Here is a 23,652-nt window from a genome sequence, read left to right on the forward strand (position 1 = left end):
AAAATAAAGTGTTTGATCAAAGAACCATGTGCCCCCTTAATTCAGCTTTGCCTTGCATTATCATTCACTTGTCACGCTGTTTAATTATTCATGGAGCCCACGCACAGTGAATACTTTCCACTCCTGCTCACACACTTACGATTTTGGGCGAGTTTCAGTGGGTGCCATAAGGACACAGGCTTTTCTGCGACATGGGGCAGTTAACGCTACGCGTTAAAATAGCAGAAGAATTGTCACAATGATGCAGAAAGCCCGCTCCTTGATACCACTCTCGTAATCGGCTCCTGTTTTTACAAACATAGTTTATGGCTATAATAAATCCTAATGTTCTGTTAGCATGCCTGATACGTAATGAATTGGAACAAGAGAAAGCACCGACACTAGCATTGCAGGGCCATAAAGAAATAAACTGTCGGATCATACCTATGTTTTGCAGTAATACCAACTACTCTTCAGAAACTGTCTTTATTGTGCATCTTTCTGTTGAACAGCATGAAAATGACACAAAGCAGCTATACCTCTTCGGTACTGGCAATAAAAAGTCATGCACATGCAGTTTGTTTCACTTGACGGGAGACTATTGCATGTTCATGTGCTGCTATGCGTACGCCTCGTCCGTTGCACTCACATACTTTGTACATATGTATACATTATATATATATTTATATATATTTGCATGGTCCCACTGCACATATTGTACAAGGCTTCGGTGTTTCCCAGACAGCCAGCTTTTCGCGCTGCTGCCAAACACATCGGCATTTTCAATGAGTGGTGCCAGACTCTCTAGGATGCCCAAAACGAGCCTCAGTCAAAATGAGTTAAACTGTTACAAAAAAAAAAAAAAAAAAAAAAAAGCACATGGCAAAAGACCTATTTACAATTGCATAGGAAACAATGTTTTTTGCTGAGTATCCTTTTGCACACTAAGCCAGGAAGAGCATTTCACGAGTTTACAGGGCAGTGGGTACTGCTCGTTACGAGCCAGTATCTCCGCTGATAAAAATGTGTGAACATTATTTTGGCCCCTTTTTTTGTGAAATAAATACACTGTAATGACAAGTAAAAGTAGGAGTACACCGTCTGACAGAGTTTTGCTTCTTGGCAATTCCATTAACCATCAGGCTTGAGCAAGATCCGGCGCTAGCGGAAGGCATTCTCCGAAAAGATTGCGGAAGCAGTGCTGGCCTTTCATGGTTTCCAATAAATTGTCAGCTGTTTCATTATTCATGCACCAACACACAATGACAAACAATGCTGTAAAATTTAAATACTGATTCAGTGTTGATTGTTAGTAGAGAGGATAAGAGCTGAAATGTGGCCATCATCTATTATCGCGTTCTTATTTACAAAAAGCGGTTGGGAGTAGACAAAAAAGGCCATAGGGTTCTACGTAAGGCTAGGTTACAGAAACAAAAGTACAATGTTCTGTAATTGTGAGCAAGTTGGCATGCGTTTGCTAGAACATATGCAACAGAACTGACTGTGAAATTAAAGCATTTAGCTTTAAAGCCGTTCAACATCTAGACCTTCAAGAAAAAAGAAAGATACGCCTTGCACGCCTTCTACTCCTATTTGCTTTCCGTTAGCTTTTATTTAAACATGTCCAGTATTCACTCAGGGCAAAATGTAAAACCTGTCTAGACCTTTGAAACAAACAAGGTTTAACATGCATACCTCTTTCTTATTTGTTTTTCTCTGTTAGCCACAGACAGTAAAGTTTCAGGCATAGTAAACTGCAAATTATGTAGCTGAGGATTTTAACTGGAAAATAAAATAAAATAAAATAAAACAACCCAAACAAAATCAAATTGTGTTTTACAGTGATTGAATTAATGTTTCACTTGAAAATGGCACCATCTCATACACTCCATCCACTGTTCAGAAGCTGCTAAATGCATCCACATTTCTAAGATGTGAACTTTAAAACAGGCAGTATAGTTCTAGATATCGCACACTTTGCTAATGACTATGAAATGAACAAAAGGAAGAGGTACCGGTAATTCTGCCAAACATGTCTGACAGGCAAGCTAATGGATCTTTGTAGGGGACCAACACAGGCAAAGCGGCTGAAGAGGAGGTCTATTATAAATAATGGCCTTGCCACTACATAAAAATATACTCATTTGCTTGCCTCTTAAACATGTCATTAGCCGTTAGTATAAAAATAGTACTCTTTTTCTCAATTTAATGGTTGCACGAGAGCGTTTCACAACGTCTGCGCATGATTTCAGAAATGTCGGAGGCTGACTATAGCACGGTGCACCCGGGCATGATTACAACCAGTCCGTTGCCATGCTGTAAGTGGGCTTTCGACCTCCATGAAATGAGAACCGGCAAGCGAGAGCATTTTTCTCACTACTTGCAATGATGTGACACGACTGAGAATTACCATTCATTGCAAGAAATCGCTAAACCTAGAGTTGGAAAAAAAAAAAACAATAATAATAACCGTGCACACAGCATCTCTGCAAGCATCTGTGAAGAGTTCACCACAGAGCCCTGGAGTCCTTCGCTGAAAGTGCGCACACACACAGCTGTCCTCTGCAAGCCCTAGTCGTAGTCCACCGTGCACCAGTGGCTCAGATGAACACAGGGTCCGGATGAGTGAGTCCCGGCTGCTGCATTGCCTGCTGCTTGGAGTCGGCCGAACTGGCCAGCGCCTGGCCGAGGGGGCTGGAGATGCCCTCAGACCAGTCGGACTGTGCCGAGTGGGGCGACGAGCTGGACCACTGTCCCGGGGACTCGGGCGACGGGGTCAGGTAAGTCTCGGCCGGGTGGAGGTAGTGCTGGGGCGTGGCCTCAGCGCCGCTGCCGTGGCTGTGCTGCGAGGGGGGCGTGGGGTAGTGGTAGTAGGCCGGCTGCACGGGGTAGTCGTAGGTGCCCTGCTGCAGCTTGTGCTGGTGGGCCGCCCGCATGGCCGCCATGTGCGTGGGCGAGGTGGGCAGGGAGGGCCGCTGCTTGGCCGGCGACGAGGCCATGCCATAGCCGCCCATGCTCGAGGGCACCGAGCCCTGTCGCTGGTGCTGCTGCTGGGAGAGGGCGGCCGGGCCCGTGTTGGCGTATACCTGCAGGTCGTACACGGCCGCATACACGGGCCCCACGCAGTCCTCGTAGCACGGTGGCTGCTTCGTAAAAGTGGCCACGGCTTCCTGGGGCAGGAACATCTGAGCTCTCGGGGACTCGTGAGGGGAGTCTAGCGAATGTGTCACGTCTGGCAGTGGTGGCGGGTCTCGACACTTCTTCATCGACGGCGTCCTCCTCTTCACCACCGTCGCTGGGTCGGCCTTGGGGGATGTGGCCGACATGTCAAGCTGCTGTAGCGAGGCACCGTTTTTGGCCTGTGGCTGTCGTCGCTTGCCCTTGGCTGATTTGGTTGACCCAATGACTGTTGGGCTGGACAGCAGCATAGGTGGGCTCGACAGACCCGACACATGGGGGCTTGGCACGTACTTGTCCAGCAGCTCCACAATGTCCAGATGCCGGCGGTCAGAGGCAACATCGCGTGGCCGTCTGTCCATGTGGTTGGTGATGTCACGATTGGCTCCGTGATCGAGGAGTGCCTGGACGGCCTGCAGGCTCCCTTCGCGTGCAGCCAGAAACAGGGGAGTCTCTTCATGCACGTCTTGAGCATCACGGTTGGCTCCGTGAGCCAGGAGGATCCGCACTGAACAAACATCATTGACAGCGGCTGCCCAGTGAAGTGGCGTGCGTGAATCGGCGTCAGCTGCATTCACATCCGCTTCTGCATTGATGAGGTCTTCGGCCATTCCTTCCATGGCGAGGCGAATGGAAAGAATGAGCGGAGTCATGCCATTGTTCATCTTGGCATTGAGGTTTGTGGCACGGTTGCGCAGCAGGATCTGTGGACAAAGAGTATAAGGCGATGTTTCAGAGGCTATCACAGGCTCTGCTCACTGCTCAGTACAGAAGCACGCCAGGTACAATTGAGCCCCGATAACACGACTTTCCAGGGGCCACACAAAAGCCTCGTATAACCGGGATATTGTATGATTGGGGTGCGAATGTCGCCCTCGTAGACGGTCTCATGCGACAAGCGGGCTAAGATCTTAAATAAATTACTATACTTAGCACATTCTCTTGTAATTTGCCAACCCCTAGCTGACATCCCAAATTTCTAAAAAAAAAGGAAACCCCTATTTTATCCCCCCTCCCCCCACACCGTCTGCACTAGTCCGCCAGCCCTGCACTCCCACGTGCGAGATGAGCTGGAAAGGCTGACATGGCCAAGCAAATTGAGAGGAAAAAAAAGCGAGTGTGAACCTGCTAAGGCCGCAACCTAGTGGCGGCGGAAGGGGAAGTGAACGAATTATAGTTTGAGGCACCGACAAAAGAAAAAGCGGGAAAGAAAAGATGAAGCTACAACTCGACTTAGAAAGATACTAATAAACAGAGATCAGGTGGTAAGAGTGGTAAGGGCCAGAAAGAAACGACGGTGGACGATGTGGAGGTTTAGACAACTAACGGCGGGAGAGAGAGTATCGTTAAAGGAGAAAACTTTGATCGAGTGGGCTAGGAAAGCAGGAGTTCGGTCATTGCCGTGGGTTACTGCGTATGTGGTTTCACATTCGTTGGCTTGATGGGGGCTTCAAATTGGCAGTCCGCCAGCCACCTGGATGGCTGGCGGACTGCCAATCCAGAGCGCCATCCACTCGTGGATGGCGCTCTGCTGCCTTGTGAAGCCATCGATGGTTAAGCTCCCGACCGCCAGTACCTGCCAGCTTGCTTGAGTCCGTTCAGCAAGCGGTCGGGCCTGCTGCAGACTGTTACCTTTGCCTACCAAGCAGCGTCAAACGGGAGTTACGAAATAAAGGTCTGGACGAGCTGGCGAAGCGCCGGTTTATTGCCTTCAACGTCCATCATGTGAAGTGGACTGCGTGCACCCAAGCATTGTATAATCATGTTTTTTAATGAATTGTTTCTATGGGGAGCTTGCCAGAACAGCGGTGATCCGTCATTAAAAAAACGGGTCATCGCAAAACCGAGGGACGTATAATCGGGGTTCCACTGTACCAAAAGTAACACAGGGTCTGTGCCTTTCTACTGTGGGCTCACCTGAAAGACTCCTACAGCGTCAGCTGCAATGGCAGCATGGAGGGGTGTCCTGCCAGAGCTGTCCTGGGCATTGGCATCAGCTCCAGCGTCTAGCAGCCGTTTGGCGGCATCTGCCCGGGCGTAACGGGCAGCCAGATGCAATGACGTTTCTGCGGTCCTTTCAGTGGTGCTGCCAAGCTGAGCACCCTGCATGAGCAGGTCTTGGATCATGCTGGCAGAGCCCGTGTCCTCTTCTCCGGGCTCTTCTCCAGTGTCCACGCCTCCTCCACGGAAGGAGGCTAGCATTAGAGGTGTCAGGCCCCCTGCAACGACGAGGCACGCATGTTCTCGTACGGCTTCATTTGACAAACATTTATTCCCTTCCACGACTACAGCATGCTTCACTCTGGTAGAAAGCAATGAATGCGAGGTCTACCAACCCTGTGGCAACCACCTCGTAATATGTCCCAGCACTGTCCCACAACGTTCTGTAGTATATGAACTGGGATAACTAATTTGCATAGCGTGCAACACGTGGTTTTGCAGTGCATGTGTGGAAATTATCACAGGCAGCACTTGAATGAAGCCAGCATTTTTTTAGCAGGTTTGTGCTCTGCTATCGCATATGCCTCACCACTGAGCTGCAAAGCTAGCGGGCTTCATGGCCCATTGTACTGCTATGCTACACAAAAACAACAAAGTTGATTCTGCTGTTTTGCAGGACTTACAGGGGGTCAAAATGACTGCACTGCGTTAGTCACATAAGTAAAAATTATGCTCACGTTTAGACATATTCTCATCAGCAACTCATCTGAGGACCAAACATTGAAAAAAATTTTCTTCCTTCAACTAAGGATGTATTGCAAATGTGTTTGCAAAGGGGGTACATAGTTTAGAGACAAACTAAAAGCCACATTAGAGACAAACTAAAAGCCACATAACTTTTTGTTTTGCCTGCAAGATAACAGCTCTCGTAACTCTTTTGTTTGTTTAGGAATAAATAATTAAAGCTAGCATTTTTTCTCTCATTTCCCTCTTATTTTTTTCATGCTGTAATGAGCATGCAACAAAGTGTGAGGTTTTTCCTCCATGGAGCCAAGAGAACATCAAGAGTGTGCCTTGCAAACTCGCCATTCATGACTTGCAATGTCACAAATTGTAGTGCAGAAAAGTTTCTGGAGCAGTGACACCTATTTTCATGCTTTTGGCATTTCCTCGCCTTAAGCAACTGCTGCTGCCATAAGTGGAATATGTGTATTTATACCACTGATGCAGCAATCTACTGATACAGTCCAACCCATTATCATGCTTTAGTGTCGCTCTAAGCTTGTAACCAAAAGAAGCAGGGCCTTGTGTTAAGGGGGCAGACTGGTCTTAGAGCTATTTTTTTTATTTACCAACCAATTTTAATGAAACTGCACTGCGTTATAGAGTTTTTTGTGCTGATTTCAAATCTGCCATTAGATTGTTTGTAAGTTGATTATATTTTGAGTTAATTAATGATTAATTGCCATTATTTTGGGTCACAGTTACAAAATAACCACTCCATACAGAATGGCAATTACCGCATGGCTAGGCAGACAAATGACTAAAGAATACAACATAGGAAGTACTTTTTTGATTCAGCTATTTTTGGTCGTTTTACAACACAGGGAACTTCACTTCTCCCGTGCTCTGCCAGAAATCGCTCGCAGGTGGTGCCAATTGAACACAATAATAATTTTCCAAAGCCTCCATTTGAAAAATTTGTTTCCAACATTGTATTCTCCACACATTTCAGTATCAGAAGCAAAAATAATTACAGTTGTACCTGCTCTGGGTGCCAAGATATCTGAGGATGAAATGCTAGCTTTGCATTGCAAGAAAAGTGCCGTTTCACCATCGAATCCTGCGCTAACTGAGCTGTAGAGTGCACTTTAAAATGCTATTATAATATAATAACAACAAAATGTGGTGCCTTTTGATGAAGAAATTTACAGACTGATAGAAAAATGGCCGTGGAGGCCAAAAATTCCATTTTTGAGAAAACGATTTTTTTTACCGTTTTTCGGCCCCAAAGACCCAACTGCCCCCTTAAGTGAGGACCAAATATACAACTTTCACACTGTCTATACAGCACACCACTTACTGAACTATGGTACACAATTTTGCTACTGCTGCCATTACTACTTATGATTAAATCTGAAACCTTTAATCCTGGCACTGCAGTATTCGGTACACATCAGTTAACAGCAGAGTGAAATCTCAACAGATAGCCACCAAGTGATCCAATCTGTAATTTCATGGTTTCAAGCAATGCAAATTTTCAAAGTGCATGTACACATCTAGGTTAATATAACCCCTGCCTGAAAAAATTGCAGCTACAGCTTTTTACTCTGCAAGCTGCAAAAAGTTATGACGTCCCTTTGGACGACATGGCATGGCCCCAAGTGGCGTACACGTACCAGGTCCCCTGACATCCACATTGTGATCCAGATCGCTGCCCTGTGGTGGTGTGAGCGCCTGCAGCACTTCGGGGAGACGCACATCTGCAGCGTCCAGGTGTTGTTGCGTCCACGGCCGGGGGTCCCGCTCCTCCTCGTAGTCCGACACAACCGTCTCCCCGCAGCCCGAGTCTGGGGAACCCCGAGCCCGCTTGGCTGGAGGCCGCTCCCCCTCGTCGTCGCTCCAAGCCTCCGGTGGACCATCGCCATTCGCTTGGGCCACCCTGCTGGGCACAACCAGTCACGAGTTTAGCAGCAGTTGATCCCACTGACCCTCCAAAATTACATCATGCACTCACAAACAGCCTGGGCCAGCTGCATACTAAAGTTGCAAAAGCAGAGCCCAGAATGATAGGCCTGGTTTCAGGCCAAGACTGACAAGCATGCACCAGGTGTAGTAATGATGCCGCTTGCCTCATCTCTTGGCCATCTGGACCCCTGCGCCTTGATCGACGCCTCTGACCGCTGCTGGTGCTGAGGAAGCCCTCAGGAAACCACGTGATGCCTCGGGCACGCTTCTTCTGGGTGGAGAAGAGCACACCGATGAGGAGGCCGGCGAGGAGGACACCGATGAGGCCAATGACCACGTGCAGTGCGCTGGCCCGGCCGCTCTCGCCCCCAGCACCACCTTGCTCGCGCCCCGAGCCCAGCACTTCTTCGAACTGGAAAGAAGTCTCCAGGGCATGCCTGGCCTGTGCGGCGGCGAGGAACTCTGCTGCCTTGGCAGCCGACTGGAAGCACTCGCTTCCCTGTGACTTGAGGCAGCGCCGGTTGTCGATCTCCAGGTGCACGAGGGTCCTGGAAAAATTGCAGACCTCCAGTCAAGCCTCGCATGGTTAAACACTATGCGCACTTGGTGCACAACACTTGTGAGCTGAACAGATGCAGTGTGTCCCAGCTCACCCTGTGCGAGGCACTGGAAGGACCGACTGGTTGGGCAGCTGGCCTTCCGTAGCATTCCAAGGATAGATCATGGCATGACCATTGGGATCCCTCTTGAACAGCACATTAGTGCGCAGTGCATGGCCCATGTCCCGGAGAAACAGAACAGTCTTGTTCCTGAAGACCTGCAGCAGAGAATTCAAAGGAGTCAGTCAGGGAGGTAGAGGGATTACTGCAGTCATTTGTCTGGCCATTTACTACTTTACTGCTCAAAAAGCGTATGTCTTAATCCCTCTGCTAGTATTTCACAAAGCCTGTTTTTATGCAACTGCATTATTTTATCCTTTCATGCCAGATTCACAACACCAGTTTTCTCTTATAAGTTCACATAGGTAGACAAACCTCTGGCTCAATGGCGAGCATGATCACAATGGAGCCTTCGGCAAGGTAAGGGGGGTCCTGTTCACAATCCAAGCCATCCCAGTTGCACTCTTCGTTGTTGCATCCTTGGTCACAGTAGCCGTTTCCATAGTTCCTCATGCAGTAGGTGTCGTAATGTTCGCTACGGCAAAAAGTGCATCTCAATCAGCCTTTGAAACTCCATGAGCATTGCGATTACAACCACAGTATCTTGCTGTAGACACGCTTTTCAACACTTCAAAGAGGATGAGGCAAGTGCTTACTTGCAAGGCTCGAGGTCCTTTTGGCAGTCAAATCCATCAAACAGGCAATCAATGTTGTTGCATTCCATATTGCATTTGCCATCTCTGAAGACATCCCAACATTTTATGGCAGCTGTGCAGTTCATCCAAGGGTTGATGCCTAGAAATAACAAGTTTCATTAGTAGTGATGAAACAGGCACTGAACAAACGCTCGCACTGAATCGCATAAGTGAAGCCACGAGCAGCCCGCACATGCGGCTTACCTAACGAGCAGTCTCCGCCATCAAAGTTGCAGGCAAACGTGTTGCAGTCTTCATCACAATAACGGTTGCCCGACTTCGTTGCACATCGACGCTCAGCACACTGCTTCTTTTCTTCTTCCAGGGACTGCTCGTAGCTTCCTCCTCCCGGCAGGGCGACGCTGCTCTTGGTGTCCCGCTCCTCGCAGAAGGGGCCCTTCCATTTGGCGGGGCAGTCGCACTCGATCCGCCTGGCTCCCACTTCCCGGCAGATGCCTCCGTTGCGGCAGGGGCGCAGCGAGCAGGCACTCCTGCCCAGGTCTTCCTCGATGATCTCGCACAGGCTGCCCGTGGTCCCATGGGGGCACACACACGAGTGTCCCCGGCACTGGCCCCCATTGCGGCAGCTCCACTTGTCACCGCAGCTCTGGTTGGCACAGGTCTCGCCCCGGAAGCCCTCGCGGCAGATGCAGACAGGTCCACGAGGCCCAGGGTGGCAGACGCCACCGTTCAGGCACGGATTCGATGAACATGGGTCGACTTTGAGCTCGCAATGCCTGCCGGCGTGGCCTGGCCGGCAGTCACAGCGGTAGTCGTCAACCAGCTGGACGCAGTCGAGCGTGCCCACTGGGTCGCAGGGTTTCGAAAGACACTCATTGACATCGCCTTCGCAGCGAGGCCCGACATACCCGGGCCGACACTCGCACTCGTAGCCATTGACGCGATCGAGGCAAGTCCCGCCATGATGACAGGCACCTTCGAAGCACTCGTTGACATTGATTTCGCACAATGTGCCCACAGTTCCATGACGGCAGGAGCACGCAAACTTGTTGACCAGGTCGTGACAGGTGCCTCCATTTCGACAGGGGTTAGGGTCACAGTCATTGATATTGTATTCGCAGTTCAGTCCCTGGAATCCTTCTGGGCAGTCACAGGTGTACTGCCCAATCAGGTTGTGGCAGGTTGCTCCATTCTGGCACGGGTTACTGAGACACTCATTGACTTCACGTTGACAGTAGCTGCCTTCGTAACCCTCAGGACAGACGCACCGGTGGCTGTTGCCAATGTTCTCGCAAACTCCACCGTGCTGGCACAGATCAGCCACCTTGATTCCTGCATCCCATAGTTCAATTAGTGGTCAGAGAGTTTAGCACCCTTGGCACAAAAAAAAAGTGCAAAAGGAAATTAAGCTCTTCTACAGAGTGATCATTTAGAAGTACAAGAGTTCAGCAAGTCTGGGCTAACCTTTTTGTTGGGCGGCATCTTCACAGGAGACCATGGACACATCACAAAGCAGACCGGTCCAGCCAGGTTTGCAAAGGCATCGATAGGTATTGTTTGACTGCTTGCAAGTGGCTCCATTTAGGCACGGTGTTGTGGCACACCAGTCAACAAAGGTCTGAAAAGAAAAGTGTAATATTATACAGAGTCAAATTTTAGAGCGTCAGTGACCATGGCTGTAACCTTTGTCACAGCAGTGTTTCGACAATGGCAAGAAAAAAAAAAGTTTTACCAGTGCCTTGAGTGCACGTATAAGCTTTAACTAAATAAACACGTCAATGCTATCTTTAATGCGTATAAGCATAATCCGACCACGTTACTGCTTCAAGTAGTGTTCTTTGGGCTATCATGCATAACTTTTGTGGCAGAGAGTTACACCAGGTGTGGTAAACCTCAGCAGGCACCTCTGGCACTGCGAATCTGCAAAGAGGAAGACTGGTGCACTGCAGCTCACCTCACAACGAGGACCCGTGTAGCCGAAGGGGCAGTGGCACGTATGGTAGCCGATGTGGTTGACACAGGTGGCTCCATGGGCACAGGGCTGGGATTCGCATTCATTTATGTGGTACTGGCAGTTGGAGCCTGTGTAGCCCGGACTGCACTGGCAGGTGTAGTTGTTCACGCCATCCACACATGTGCCTCCATTCATGCAAGAGCTGCACAAAGAAGGGGAGGCAGAACACATGAGCATCCTCCATGGCTATGGGAGACAGTGTCACCTGAACCATTTTTATATCGACCTCGGACAGCTATTTAAGATGCACCGTTAACCTGCAAATACCTGGCCTGAGAGCCAGGAGTAACAATATACAGTAGACTCCCATTAAGACAAACTTGAAGGGGCTGGAGAGACACAAGTTTGTCATAACAGAATAGAGAAATAGCATGGTTTTGGATGCCAACCGGTATGGCAGAAAGAAAGAAAAAAAAAAAAAAACTTGCGACTTGACAAAGCCAGATGATATACCCCAGTGCGCTGTTTGCTTTACATTTTCTTGTAGTGCCTTTGGTAAAAAGGTAACTATGTTCTGTGAGCAAACCAACCGCAAAGCAACATTTCTTAACTTTGTACCATCCTCACAGTAATAAAAACAGTTCCTCGAAATATATTTTCATCCAGCTATATCACATGCTCGAGAAGGAAAATATTTTGCTCTTGGGTGATGTCACTGGAATTTCATTGTGAAATTAGAACAATAGTGGTTCAGCGCCCTCTACATTAGCTTTTTTTTTTCTTGTGCTAGTCTAGCTCCACAATGAAATGCAGTTGTATTAACCCAAGAGCAACACACACACTATAAAACCAGGACAAATAAAAAGTGGCTAACTGCATTTATTACTGCAGTCATCCGTTTTGTGCCTTGCTAGTGGCTGCCCCGTATTTGACTGGGCAACAAAAAAAAGGCAGTGGCAGTGTTAAAGGCATTGCAGCTGCCCTGTTGACACTTTCTGGCAAATGAGAAGTTGTGGCATACGTGCTTACCTTGACGTGCAATCCTCATCGTTCGTCTGGCAGTTGGTACCGCTGAACCCAGGAAGGCATGCACAGGCATAGCTGTTGACGTAGTCATTGCAGGTGGCACCATTGAGGCACGGATTGCTGGCACATTCATTGATATCCAGGGAGCAGTGCTCACCACCAAAGCCATCGACACACAAGCAGGTGTACTCTCCAATTCCATCGAGGCAGGTGCCCCCATTTTGGCACGGATCTGTCAAGTAGCAGAGGTGGGTAAAGGGCGGAAGAAAAAACCGTCAGATACACTCCTGCACATTTTTGTGCGTACATGACAGGTGATTAGCTCAATCCATATCCTCAGTGCGTCCAAGTAATGAGAAGGAGACAGGAGACTGCACCCAGAGCAAACTGGTTCACTCTTAGGTTCTCACTAATACAGCTTTGAGTGCAGCATCTCTTCAGCTCTAGACAATGCTTACATCTGTCCTAATATAAAGTTTAAAGCTTTTTTTTTTTAGACCAAAAGGTGTTACAGGCCTTGTTCCATAGCTCAGATGGGGTCTACTCATTATCAAAATAACTTTCTTCGGATAATTTTTTTTTTTTTTCGGTGTGTGCTGCAGCTTAAGCAGAAGTGATAGGCCCCAAGGCCAAATGAGAAGTGGTTTCAAAAATTTACTTTGATGCCAGGTAGCAGCACCTCATCAGTAGCACAGCCTGTCTTCGCCTGAACGTCAACATCTGGCATGGCACAGCCATTGCAGTAAACAATAAATGCTGAAGACACTGGATCAGGAGGTCTCTTAAAAGCTTCTAGTAGGATTCTGTGGCAGATGTTTGTTCTAATGTTACACTTATCATACACAGTGCTTACACACTCCTGGTTCAGCAGTCCCCACACAACAACTGCTGTATCACGTGACAGTACTGCTAGTGTGTGAATGTGACCTGGTTCAGTGGCTAAACTTAGACTGCCGTGTCTATCGAAATGCCTGCCTAGCCAAAAAAGATCCACCTCATTGCTTAAATTGCACACCGTGTGCACCAGACACACCTGCCTGCATGCCGCAAATGCCCAACAAACCAATGCAGAACTCACAGGATGCACAGTCGTCGGTGTTGATGAGGCAGTCCCTGCCCTCGTAGCCCTTGGTGCAGGCACATTCGTAGGAGCCATTGGTGTTGATGCACGTGGCTTCGTTACGGCACGGTGAAGAGACTGCACACTCGTCGATGTCCTCATCGCAAAGCCTGCCAGTGAAGCCAAGCTTGCAGGAGCAGGAAAAGTCCAGGTAGTTTGAAGACGGAGAGCACTGTGCACCATTTCGGCACTTGTTTGGCGAGCAGGGGTCAAGTTCAACATCGCAATTGGGTCCCGTGAAGGGCACTTCGCACACGCACCGGAATGCGCCCACCAGGTCGATGCAGCTTCCGCCATTGAGGCATGGGTTCGGACTGCAGTCGTCGAGGTTCGTTTCGCAGTTGCGCCCCGTGTAGCCTTCGATGCAAGCACAGGAGTAGGCGTTCAGCGCATCGTGGCAGCTTCCTCCGTGCTGGCACGGGTTGGACTGGCATTCATCGATGTCATGTTCACAGCGATGGCCCCCGTACCCAGGAAGGCAGTGGCACACGAAACGGTTCACCTCGTCCTCACAGGTGCCCCCATTCTGGCACGGGTTGCTGGCACACTCGTTCACGTCAGAAAGGCACCGGGCATCATAATAACCACGAGGGCAGTCGCACTTGAAGCCGTTGACTAGATCGATGCAGATGCCTCCATTGGCACAGGGGTTGCTCAAACATTCGTTGATGTCGTTTTCACAGTGAATACCTGGAATCAGACGAGCACAATTTAAAAGGCATTTTTTTAGACGTATCACAGCGTGCTCCCTTCCCTGTTCATGGTTAGTGTCATTATGTGGCCCTCAGTGGTAAAAGTGACACTCCGAGTGAGTGCACTGCCAACCAACATCATTGGTGGTAGGAGCAGCAGGGTAGAATAGTAGTTGCTCACTCATGATTACAAAGGTTTATCCCAAACAATGGTCAAAACGTGCATCTTCTCCCATTTAGCATCTGTTTCCTTAATTCTTATAAAGGAACCTTCCATATTTTTGTTTACTCCTGAAACAGGCATTGTTCTGCACTGAATTAGTAAGAAGTGCACAACTTTCATTGTCCAAGGCTCTTCATCTACAGGCATTTCATCTGCAGGGTGCACTGACTGAGGTCACACTTCACCTGTTGCCTCCATAGTTGCCACTAAGCATGAGCTCACAGATCCTGATATCTACTTAATCGGCTTTCTGGGAAAGCACCATTCAGAAAAAGTTATCTAAGGATAGTGCAGTACCTAAATGCTGAACAGTAGACAGAGAAAGAGTACTGTACTGATACTTGTGTGAATTTGCGTGAAAAAGATATCACCGCACATGTGGTACTGCGGTTATCAGTGGAATTTTTATAATTAGTCTGAATGTTTAGCACTCTCCCTCTTCTGTGAAAAGACCTTTTGTGTGTAAAAATGTCATGACCGTGGTGGACAGGAAAACAGGGCTTCTGCACTCTAGTTATGTGCCACACGTACCTGTGTATCCTGGCAGGCATTCGCAGGTGTAGGAGTCGATGCCGTCCACACAGGTTGCGCCGTTGCGACATGGGTTGGAGAAACACTCGTTGACGTTGAACTTGCAGTCGGGACCCGAGGTGCCACGGCGACAGCGGCACTGGTAACCGTTGACGAGGTCCTCGCATGTGCCCCCGTGCTGGCAGGGGTTGCTCAGGCACTCGTTGATCTGGTTCTGGCAGAGCAGGCCTGTGTAGCCCGGGTGGCAGTTGCACGTGAAGGCATTTGTGCCGTCAATGCAGGTCCCGTGGTGGCAGGGCGAAGACTGGCAGTCGTCCATGTTTATCTCGCATGTGTTCCCCGTAAAACCTAAAGGATGTGAGCAAAACGTGCAGTCAGGCATTTGTAAACAACAAAAACTTTGATCAGTTGTCCCTTACAATTTTAAAAATGCATGCACGCGTACATAAATTATTACTGTAGGTTTGATTCCTCTCATTACATAGACTTTTCTTTTCCACTTACATTGCATATGTCAAAACACAGCCTGAACTGCCTGGGTAGTAGTCCCTACAAATCCGATGCTTGTTTAAAAAGGAGTACTGACGCGAAAATTTTATGTTCCACTTTTATTGCTTTTATCGATGCTTAATAGTCTGGAGAACCCGAAACAGCACTTTAAATACTTCAGCACGCGATAATTAATTTCATTGAACGGCCTGAAAATCGTTTGTTTCAAATTCCCGCGCTTTCATCCCGAAAGGCGCAATGACAGAATCCCGGCATGACCTCACCGCTTTGTGCGGACGTTGTTTCGACCGCGCCACCGCCGGAGCTGAACGACTGAGCTGCCTGAAGGTGTTAGGCCTACCATTGCGGTGGAAATTCGATGACCGCTTTCAATAAAAGTCCTGATGGCGACTTCTATTGCGATTCTGGGCTATATTATCGCTTCCTTTCCCATGTGTGGAACTATATTTTTGCTAACAGTGCCTTTCTGGGCAGCGGTTTGCCTCTAGCTCTGGCTACGTGCACCCGTTTATGAATGCGCCTGCTCGCCGCTCGCAGGGCCGTGCGCGTGAAGTGACGTCACGAGTTTTTGACGAGCGCTGTCGCGTCACTTCTTTTGGCTTTCATGGGATGATGTCACGCTGATGTCCATTTGCTGAGCGCCACTTCGCGCGCTGCTCCGTCGGTGCGATAAATGAGATCCAATTAAAGTATGTCCTTCGCGTCGCAGGCCGCTCATATTTCAGACAGGGTATTCTGTTGAGTAAAGGAAGCGAACTGTGCAATAATATCACAGCGAAAATTGGTGTCAGTACTCTTTTAACATCTAATAATTTGAAAATAGGCACAATTGACCCTTTTTTTTTTTTTTTTTTTCAGTCTCATAGATAAGACATTGATGAGGTTTCGCACGCATTATTCTTTTGTTCAAGTTTCACAACTTCTGCAACCTGTATTGTATGTCATTCCAAAATACTGTTGCCTGTTTATACAAGCCTATGAACAGACACTGCTTCAGCAAATACTGATCACAGCCATGGGCGTGCTATCCAGGATAAATAAGTGGCTAGGTAGCCATTGTAATTTTAGCCATTGTAATTTTAATGTTACTATCTTGAAGCAGAGGCTGGCTTTTGGGTCACTCAGTCACAATTGCTCCAAATAAGTTATGACGCCTTTGTTAGATAACACCAACTGCCCTTATAATAGAGCTCAAATATTTTTATGCACAGTGGACGGCTTGCACGTGAGAATTTCTTCCAGCAGAAAGCTGCTCTCGTACTTCAGTTCCCGGTTTGCTGGTGACAAGGAAGCGATCATTTCTAGTTGCAAAGCGAGTCGAGGGAAGGTTGTTCCCGAACCTGGAGGGCAGTGGCAGGTGTAGCTGGCAATGCCATCATGGCACGATCCTCCATTGCGGCAGGGGAACGATGAGCAGTCGTCTTCGTTCGTCTCGCACTTTTTGCCCGAGAAGCCAACAGGGCACAGGCACTGGAAGCCATTGATGCGGTCGCTGCATATGCCTCCATTGAGGCACGGGTTGGGCATGCACTCATCGATGTCCATTTCGCAGTGCACGCCTCGGTAGCCTGCAATCGAGGACATGCGAAAAAGAAGTGAGAAAACGGCGATGGGGGAGAACCACAGTGATTCTACTATCAGATTAAGTGGATGCTAAAGGCAGAACAACAGCTGTTAGAAATGAAAAATCGTACATTTCATCGGTCTTTAAAGATTTGCTTGGCGACTAATGGTGCCTGGTTTGTTTCGAAATAAAGCAACTAAAGCTGACATTTGTCTTTTGCTTTCCTTGCACTTTTTTTTTTAGTCCTAACGGGAAAAAAGTCACATATCATGAGTGAGGTGGCCATATGGCAGTGTACTGCTACAAGATGCATACATATTATCCCGTAACTGTTTTGTGTGGTGAACAATAAAGCTGAGGGCCGGCTTGGTTGCCGCCTATTTTCCCGTAGTTATTATAATAACCCCGCACTTTTGCCGCTGGCAGCTTTAGTTACCACTGGCATTAAAGGCAACAGTATCTCTAGCATCCACCCCGAAAACATTTTAAAGCTACGTTCACAAAGGTACAATGCCTGACCAAATGCAAAATTAAAACAGCGGCGACTGTGGCTTTTACGCACATCAACCTGCTTGGTAATGGCAACAAACTCACAGTCTGTTTATTCTTAAAACGATGTGTTCAACAGAGGAAGTTGCCAGATGTATTTAGTTTAGATTTTTGGGTGTTTAATAAGTTTTCTGAAATTAACGTTATACATGGGCAACCTATTCCGATCATTGAAGATCTTTTGAAGTCAAAAATGTTAGTCCCAAAAATATGCGTGGGGTGGCGATTCCACTTTTGGAATTTTCTGGGTTATCAAGCAATTGCTGCTATAACCAACCAATGCAGGCAACATTTAAAGGGACACTAAAGTGCAAAAGCAAGTTGACCAATATCGGTAGATTAGAGTGTCGTGAATACACCTGCCACTCACTGCAGCAGCAGTTCCTTATTACTGCATCAAATGTTAACGGCGTGAAAACAGGTATCACCACCCCATACACATTGCAGCCCCACATTTTTGGGACTTCACAAAATTGAATCTTGAACGGTGGGTTCGGTGGAGCTTGCCTAAGCGTTTTCTGAAACAAACATCGAGGCAGAGACATGTAAATGTAAAACAAATGTATACGGTAACTTTTGCTCTTTATGTCCTCTTCAAAGACACATACCTCAACTAGCAAACATTGCAAAATATGATGTCTCAGCCCAGGCGGTAGGCTTTATTTTGGTTTGAATTTTGTCGAAACCTTTCACTTTGCGTACAAGCACAATCAAAAGGTGTAATGCATGCAGGTGAACGTGAGAGCCTACTGTGCCTACTTACCAATAGCACATTTAAAGGCAACAGCCAATAACAAAATTGGAGATTATTAGTGCAATAGATCGAAAGAGACGGCCTCCAACTTCAACTGGCAATTTCGCGTGTACTTTCAACACATGCTCCCAGGTGGCAGCCCCTCCCCCGAAAGTTTCACTAGGGGCGGCACAGTGGGGCTGGCTGATCTCGATGACCACCTTTTCCTGGGCACTGGTGCACTAAGAGGGCGTTAAAAAAACCCCATTCTGGTTGGCTTCCAGGCTTTGTAGCGAAAGTGAAATCGAATTAGGACGGCAACCACAAAGATGGCGACGATGAAATGAAAATTGAAAGTAGGGCCCCCCGGCTTGATGTGAGCACTTTGTGGCATGCTCTTCAACAGAACGAAAAAAAAAGGAAGAGAAATGGAAGAGAGAAATGCCAGCCTTAATTAGTTATTTCTCAGCAAACAAGGTATCATTGGTAGTTAAACAAAAGCGGACAGACCGATTAATTATGACCTTTCGGTTGAAAGGAAAAAATTGTTCAGCCTGTAGTGTCCCCTAAAAACTGTATATCAATAAATAAGAATCGGGTAATTAATTACTTTGGGTGGCGAATTCGGGCAAACCGCAGCGTTATATTTTCCAAGTAGTTCCGCCAGATGCGTAGCCGCGCTCCGTTCTTGGCTCCAGTTATCAATATTACGAGAGGGGTCGCCATCGTTTCGTGAATGAAATGACCACCATGGGAAAACAGGAAACGAACACCTCCTCGGTGTGTTTGAGTGGACGTGCGCCGGACTCCGTGTCTCACGCCGGGTCGCATACGCAAGTGCCCGTATCAACATCATCTCCATTCTCACGAAAACGCCGTCACCGCTCTTTCCTTCTCCTGCACGCGACTTTCTCACTCGGCGGTGCAAGGGGAACGCGCCGATTGGGCGCTCGCTTGCGCGATACCTTAGCGCCCCTTTTCTGCGAGCCCGTTGCGCACGGACAAGAGCCAGCCAGCTCCGGCCTCCGCCACCGCTAGCGCGCATCGCTCTAATCCACCTCAATCGGGAAATTATCGAGAGGAGCCCGGTTTGTTTGTTTCGCGCTTCTTTCCTCCTCCTCCCGGAGAGCGCGCCCTCCTCTTCGGCGGCGGCGGCCGCCGCCAAGGGTCATGGGAGTGGTCCCCCCGGCGGGCTTTGCCCGCTCAGCCCCACTTGCGGGGCTGGGAACGCCGCAGCCCAGTTGCTGCCGCCGCATCCATCTTCAGCCTTGCGCCCCTACCCTCCCCCTCAGCAATTTTCCCCTCTCGCGCCCACGTGACCGGCCCGCGCGGCCCTCACCCTCTTCTTTTTCACACAGCCGCCGCGTAACATGACCGAGGAAGCGTCGGAGAGAAGGCCGCTGCTGCGGCAAGGCAGAGAGAAGGCCTCCCCAGGTAGGCCGGCGCCAAGCGACCACCGCACCGTCCAAAAACGAAAAACCAGTTCCGTGCCTCTTTCTTGGCCATCTCGCGCGTTCTTCGAAGCCACCGCACTGGTATTGACTGGCTGCTCTTGGCACGCAACGTTTTTTTTTTTTTTGTTTTTTTTCGGCCTGCCGCGCTCCTGTTCAAAACGCTCACTTTTCTTGGCGGCGGTGGCTAAAGTAGGCCGCCAGGAGAACGCACCAATGGGCTGCGTGACAGTCGTAGCGGCGCAAGGGCACTGCATGTCAGCACATGGGGCCGCGGGTAATGGCATTTCGACGGGGCTCATTTTCAGCTCTCCATTTGCCACAATTTCGGTGCCTTGCGAATCAGAGGGAAGAAACAACCTCAAGTCACAATTCGCTCCTTTCGTACCATGATATGCCGCACCACGCGTGCTAGGAGCAACAATCAACCCGCGCAATATGATTAGTACCACAGCCGGAACGCTACTGCCGGTGTGTGCGTCGTTGGTCCAGCCCTAGGGGATTTCCAAGGATTCTATACAAGGCCGCAGGATTCATCGGAAAATCGCTAGCATGAAGAACGTATTTATGGCTCCTTAGAAGCGCCTTCTAGGACAGCCCGGAACGATCGCGCCTTTCATTCCCGAATGCTGCCATTTGGTGCGTGAGGTGCAAACATCATTAAACCTCTGGTAATGGAGTTGAAAGGGGAGCAGGAATTGCTGCATCAACATTTTCTTTGATTACATTTCCAGTCTACGTGCGCCAGTACGGAAATAAATTACAATAACTTCGCTGTGTACATTGTTTCGTTTTCCTAATCCGCGGTCCAGCAAGTGTGAAAAGCATCTTTCAAAAGCCGAGGGCGCGTAGTGCGCTCGTGGCCGTTCACCTCGAGCAGCGTGTTTACGGCAGCGTTGACGAGGCGGCGTCCCGATGCCATGAATTACGCCGGAGCGCGAAAACATCTGCAGTGCGGCTCGTGCCGGCGCAGCTCTCTCGCGAGGAGACATCTGCGGCCGGCGGGTAGTGCCGCCACTTCCGGTCGGATCCGGCAGTGAAAGGCGAGGAGGCAGCCTCGTTTCTTTCCCATGCCCGCGGCCAGGTGCACGCGCCGGGCCCCTTTGAAAAGGCGCAAGAAAGCCGCCCGATCAGCCGCGACTCACGACCGAGACCTGCTCGCGGCTTCCCACCGGGGCCTCGAATTAAAGCGCTCACATCCCGGGGACCGTGCCGGAGGACGCCTCACCCCTCACGACCGCCAACTCTGTTTCAGGGGCCAAGGACAAACGATTTCTACGAAATCGCTCTGGTTGGACATGGATTCCTCCACTTCCATAGCGCTGCTGAACCGCTACGTTTTTATAAAAACACTGCGACACGGCACTGCGGGGACTTTCTCTGGTCCGTGTTTCAAAGCGGCTACCGTGCAGCGCAACGGAAATTAGGGATGCCGTACAGAATACACAAGGCTTCGCGGCTTTCCTTCCAAATGTTCCTTCCTAGCGCGGCAGGGAGGCAGAGGAGCTCCTACTCCGCTAGGCTTCGGCGCCCGCTGGAGAAAACTCGGGCTCCGCAAGCACTACATATGGACTCGTCGTGCGCTCTTAGGTGAGTGCTCGTCCAGAACAAGCGGGCTCTGGCGCTCCTGAGAACAGCGGCCGTGTTCTTCTCACGTTGCGCGCAACTTTTCTTTCTTTCTTTAATTATCCTCTCCTCTTCCCAGCTCTTCAGCGCACGGCTCCTTGTTTTCCCAATGCTCCGGCTTTTCTCACGAGGGTGGGGAACTGCTGCTCTACTCGCTTGATCCATTTGTTTTTCTGCCTGCATGAGTCTCGGTAATCGCATTTGTGCGCCGACTTCAGCACGAGCGACGCCGAGCGCCGGAGAAACGAACGATTATTTCCTCGCGTGCTCCTCTCGACTCGGTGTGGGAAGTTTACTCTGGGAACGTCGTACGAGAACTTCGTTGCGGCTCGCTTCTTTTTCCGCGAGAAATTTTACTGCGGCGCCCGCGTTTAATGCAGTCATAACTGCGAGAACGTGCTCGGTACGAGACACCGAACGGACGGATGAGTTGACGCCTACGCATACTAGCACCAGCATGCTTGCTGCATGAACTCGCAGGGCCGTGCAAATTCATCGCTTCACAGCAATACAGTCATTGGCGGTCTATGCACTACCGATGCGCCGACCTCTGTGCGGGAAGGAAGGTGCGTAAGAACTTCAAATGTGTGGTTACTTTGTACCCACTTCGTTTAAAAACCAGAGGCACGCCGGTATACGGCACGTCCGTGAACTTGCCGTCCGAGAGTTCGCCGGCCTTCCTGTATTCGCAGCGTCTGCTGCACCGTTTACGCTTTAACGAAATCAGCTGTTGTGCAACTGCCGTACTCGCTCGCCGACGGCGTATCACCTCGCGTCGACCGGCCCCGGCTCTCTTCGAATTTGTTCTCTTCGTCTCGGTAACCCAGAGCTTCTCCAGCTTCTCGCATTTTGGAAACGCGTGAAAGCAATTATTCATGCAGGAAGCACGAACTGCGCAGCTCGCTCGCGTGAGGCCGCGCGTGAAAAAAATGCTACTGAGAAGAGATGACAGGAGCAACGGGTGTGCCGACTCTATCGTCACATCCGGAAGTCCGCCGCAGTGGCGAACAGCTGTGGCGGCACTCCGCCAGGTGCTGGTGAGGCGTGTTTTCAAACGATTTTAATAACTGCGCACGCGTGGAGTTTAAAATTAGGTCACAAGAGAATTAAGTGGGGTATACCACACGTTGAAGCAGAATTTGGAGCAGGTAAATTTTCGTTGCAGTTGGCCTTTAAGCTTGACAATTTGCCAAGCAACGTCAAATCATTGCACGCCAAGCTGCGAGTACCGTGTGACGACGTCAGACCTCACAGCGTCTGGTTAGACCTGACGCCAGCCCGGAACATACCCGCCTCACCCCACCCCTGCGCCACCAGCAGTTCGGCCAGCACCTCGGCAACAGTGACACCGCGAAATTCAGGGGGTAGAAGTGCTTGCACTGAAACGCTTCACGGTTGAATCAGATTCGGGCTGTTCGACAGCAGCCGCAACAGTGCTAAATTATTACAATAAGTGGTGCCGATCGGAAGACTGAATGGTAAGGTGTTCTGGTCAGCCAGAGGGAGGGAAGGGAGTCGTGCGACACGCCAACGATAGTAAACTGAGCACACATTCGGTAAGAAAATGTGCACAGGTATATTAAACTGCCAGTAGCTTTAGTCTGCAATTTGTTGTACTTGCGCGCTATTTGCCAGCTTCTCATTTATACAGGTGCATGCATGCACCAGCAATATCTTTCTTGCTGATAGTACACCATAGAATATCGTAGTATATCACAGAGAACAGAACGCGGCCCAACAGTGAGTCGCCGCTAGCGCGCATACCCCGCAGAGTAAACGCATAAGGCAACAAGGCCGCTAGGTCTACCAGCTACCAGACGGCGCTACGAACGCAAGATAGATAGCACGCAACTTCGACGTGCCCTATTCTAGTAACGTTGCCCAACGTTGGGCGTGCTTGCTCCCGAATCTGGGAGCCAGGGCCCCAACGCTCCCGATGACCTACTACTACTGAGACATGGGAAGCGGACCTGCTTAGCGCCTCACAACAGGACCAGTTGGACTTGCTAGACAGAGCCAAGGCGGGAGCCACTCCTAGTGGAGCCCTGGGCCAAGGATTCCACCTGTGGCTCACTTTTTCTGCATTCCTTACTCCCTTTCTCCCCATTCATTCCTGGACGGAACGGCCTGGTCATCGACTGCTTGCTTTGCTGGCTGTAAATGGATTTTATTACATTTACACCAACAAACCAAGCAGTCGGTTTGCGCCGACAAACAACAAAAACATCATGGATGAAGATTTTTTTTTTTTTTTGCATATTGCTCTTCAACTAGGGCTCCTTTTTTGCCCGCTAACAATGTTGCCTTAATCGTACTCGCTCATCACTGCGGACGATCTCTTTCTAGTTTGCGCCTGCAAAGAACCACCCGTTTTGGTCAGACAGGCGTGAGCCAGAGAAGTGCGGCTGGACTCTTTGCAAGTTTTCGACAAGCGATCGCCGGCAATGAACAGGGATGGCCAATCCGGAGCTACTCCGAAAGCACGGCTCCTGATAACGAGGGGTATCGCGCGACGGCCTTGTTATCGGAAAACGCATACCATCGCGACCAGCTACAGTGGACCTACCAATTGA

At 49.5% G+C, this 23,652-nt stretch overlaps 1 protein-coding gene across 1 annotated transcript in view; it reads right to left on the reverse strand.

The window, feature by feature from the left end:
* Positions 1–448: 448 nt before the first annotated feature.
* The window catches only part of N (neurogenic locus Notch protein), a 79,558-nt gene continuing 56,354 nt past the window's right edge, over positions 449–23,652 (reverse strand). The window contains exons 6-19 of the mRNA XM_077678217.1: positions 16,497–16,724; positions 14,647–14,994; positions 13,159–13,890; positions 12,084–12,312; positions 11,055–11,256; positions 10,565–10,718; positions 9,344–10,432; positions 9,101–9,239; positions 8,820–8,979; positions 8,439–8,602; positions 7,950–8,333; positions 7,497–7,759; positions 5,074–5,375; positions 449–3,860 (exon numbers count right to left, since the gene is read on the reverse strand). Coding sequence (XP_077534343.1) covers positions 2,580–3,860; positions 5,074–5,375; positions 7,497–7,759; positions 7,950–8,333; positions 8,439–8,602; positions 8,820–8,979; positions 9,101–9,239; positions 9,344–10,432; positions 10,565–10,718; positions 11,055–11,256; positions 12,084–12,312; positions 13,159–13,890; positions 14,647–14,994; positions 16,497–16,724 — 5,675 coding nt within the window. The 3' untranslated portion in view covers positions 449–2,579. The remainder of the gene's footprint in view (positions 3,861–5,073; positions 5,376–7,496; positions 7,760–7,949; positions 8,334–8,438; positions 8,603–8,819; positions 8,980–9,100; positions 9,240–9,343; positions 10,433–10,564; positions 10,719–11,054; positions 11,257–12,083; positions 12,313–13,158; positions 13,891–14,646; positions 14,995–16,496; positions 16,725–23,652) is intronic.

The sequence above is a fragment of the Haemaphysalis longicornis genome, unplaced genomic scaffold, assembly GCF_048455015.1.
Source record: "Haemaphysalis longicornis isolate Haplotype H1 unplaced genomic scaffold, Haemaphysalis longicornis Haplotype H1 scaffold_1, whole genome shotgun sequence".
NCBI classification, from domain to species: Eukaryota; Metazoa; Arthropoda; class Arachnida; order Ixodida; family Ixodidae; genus Haemaphysalis; species Haemaphysalis longicornis.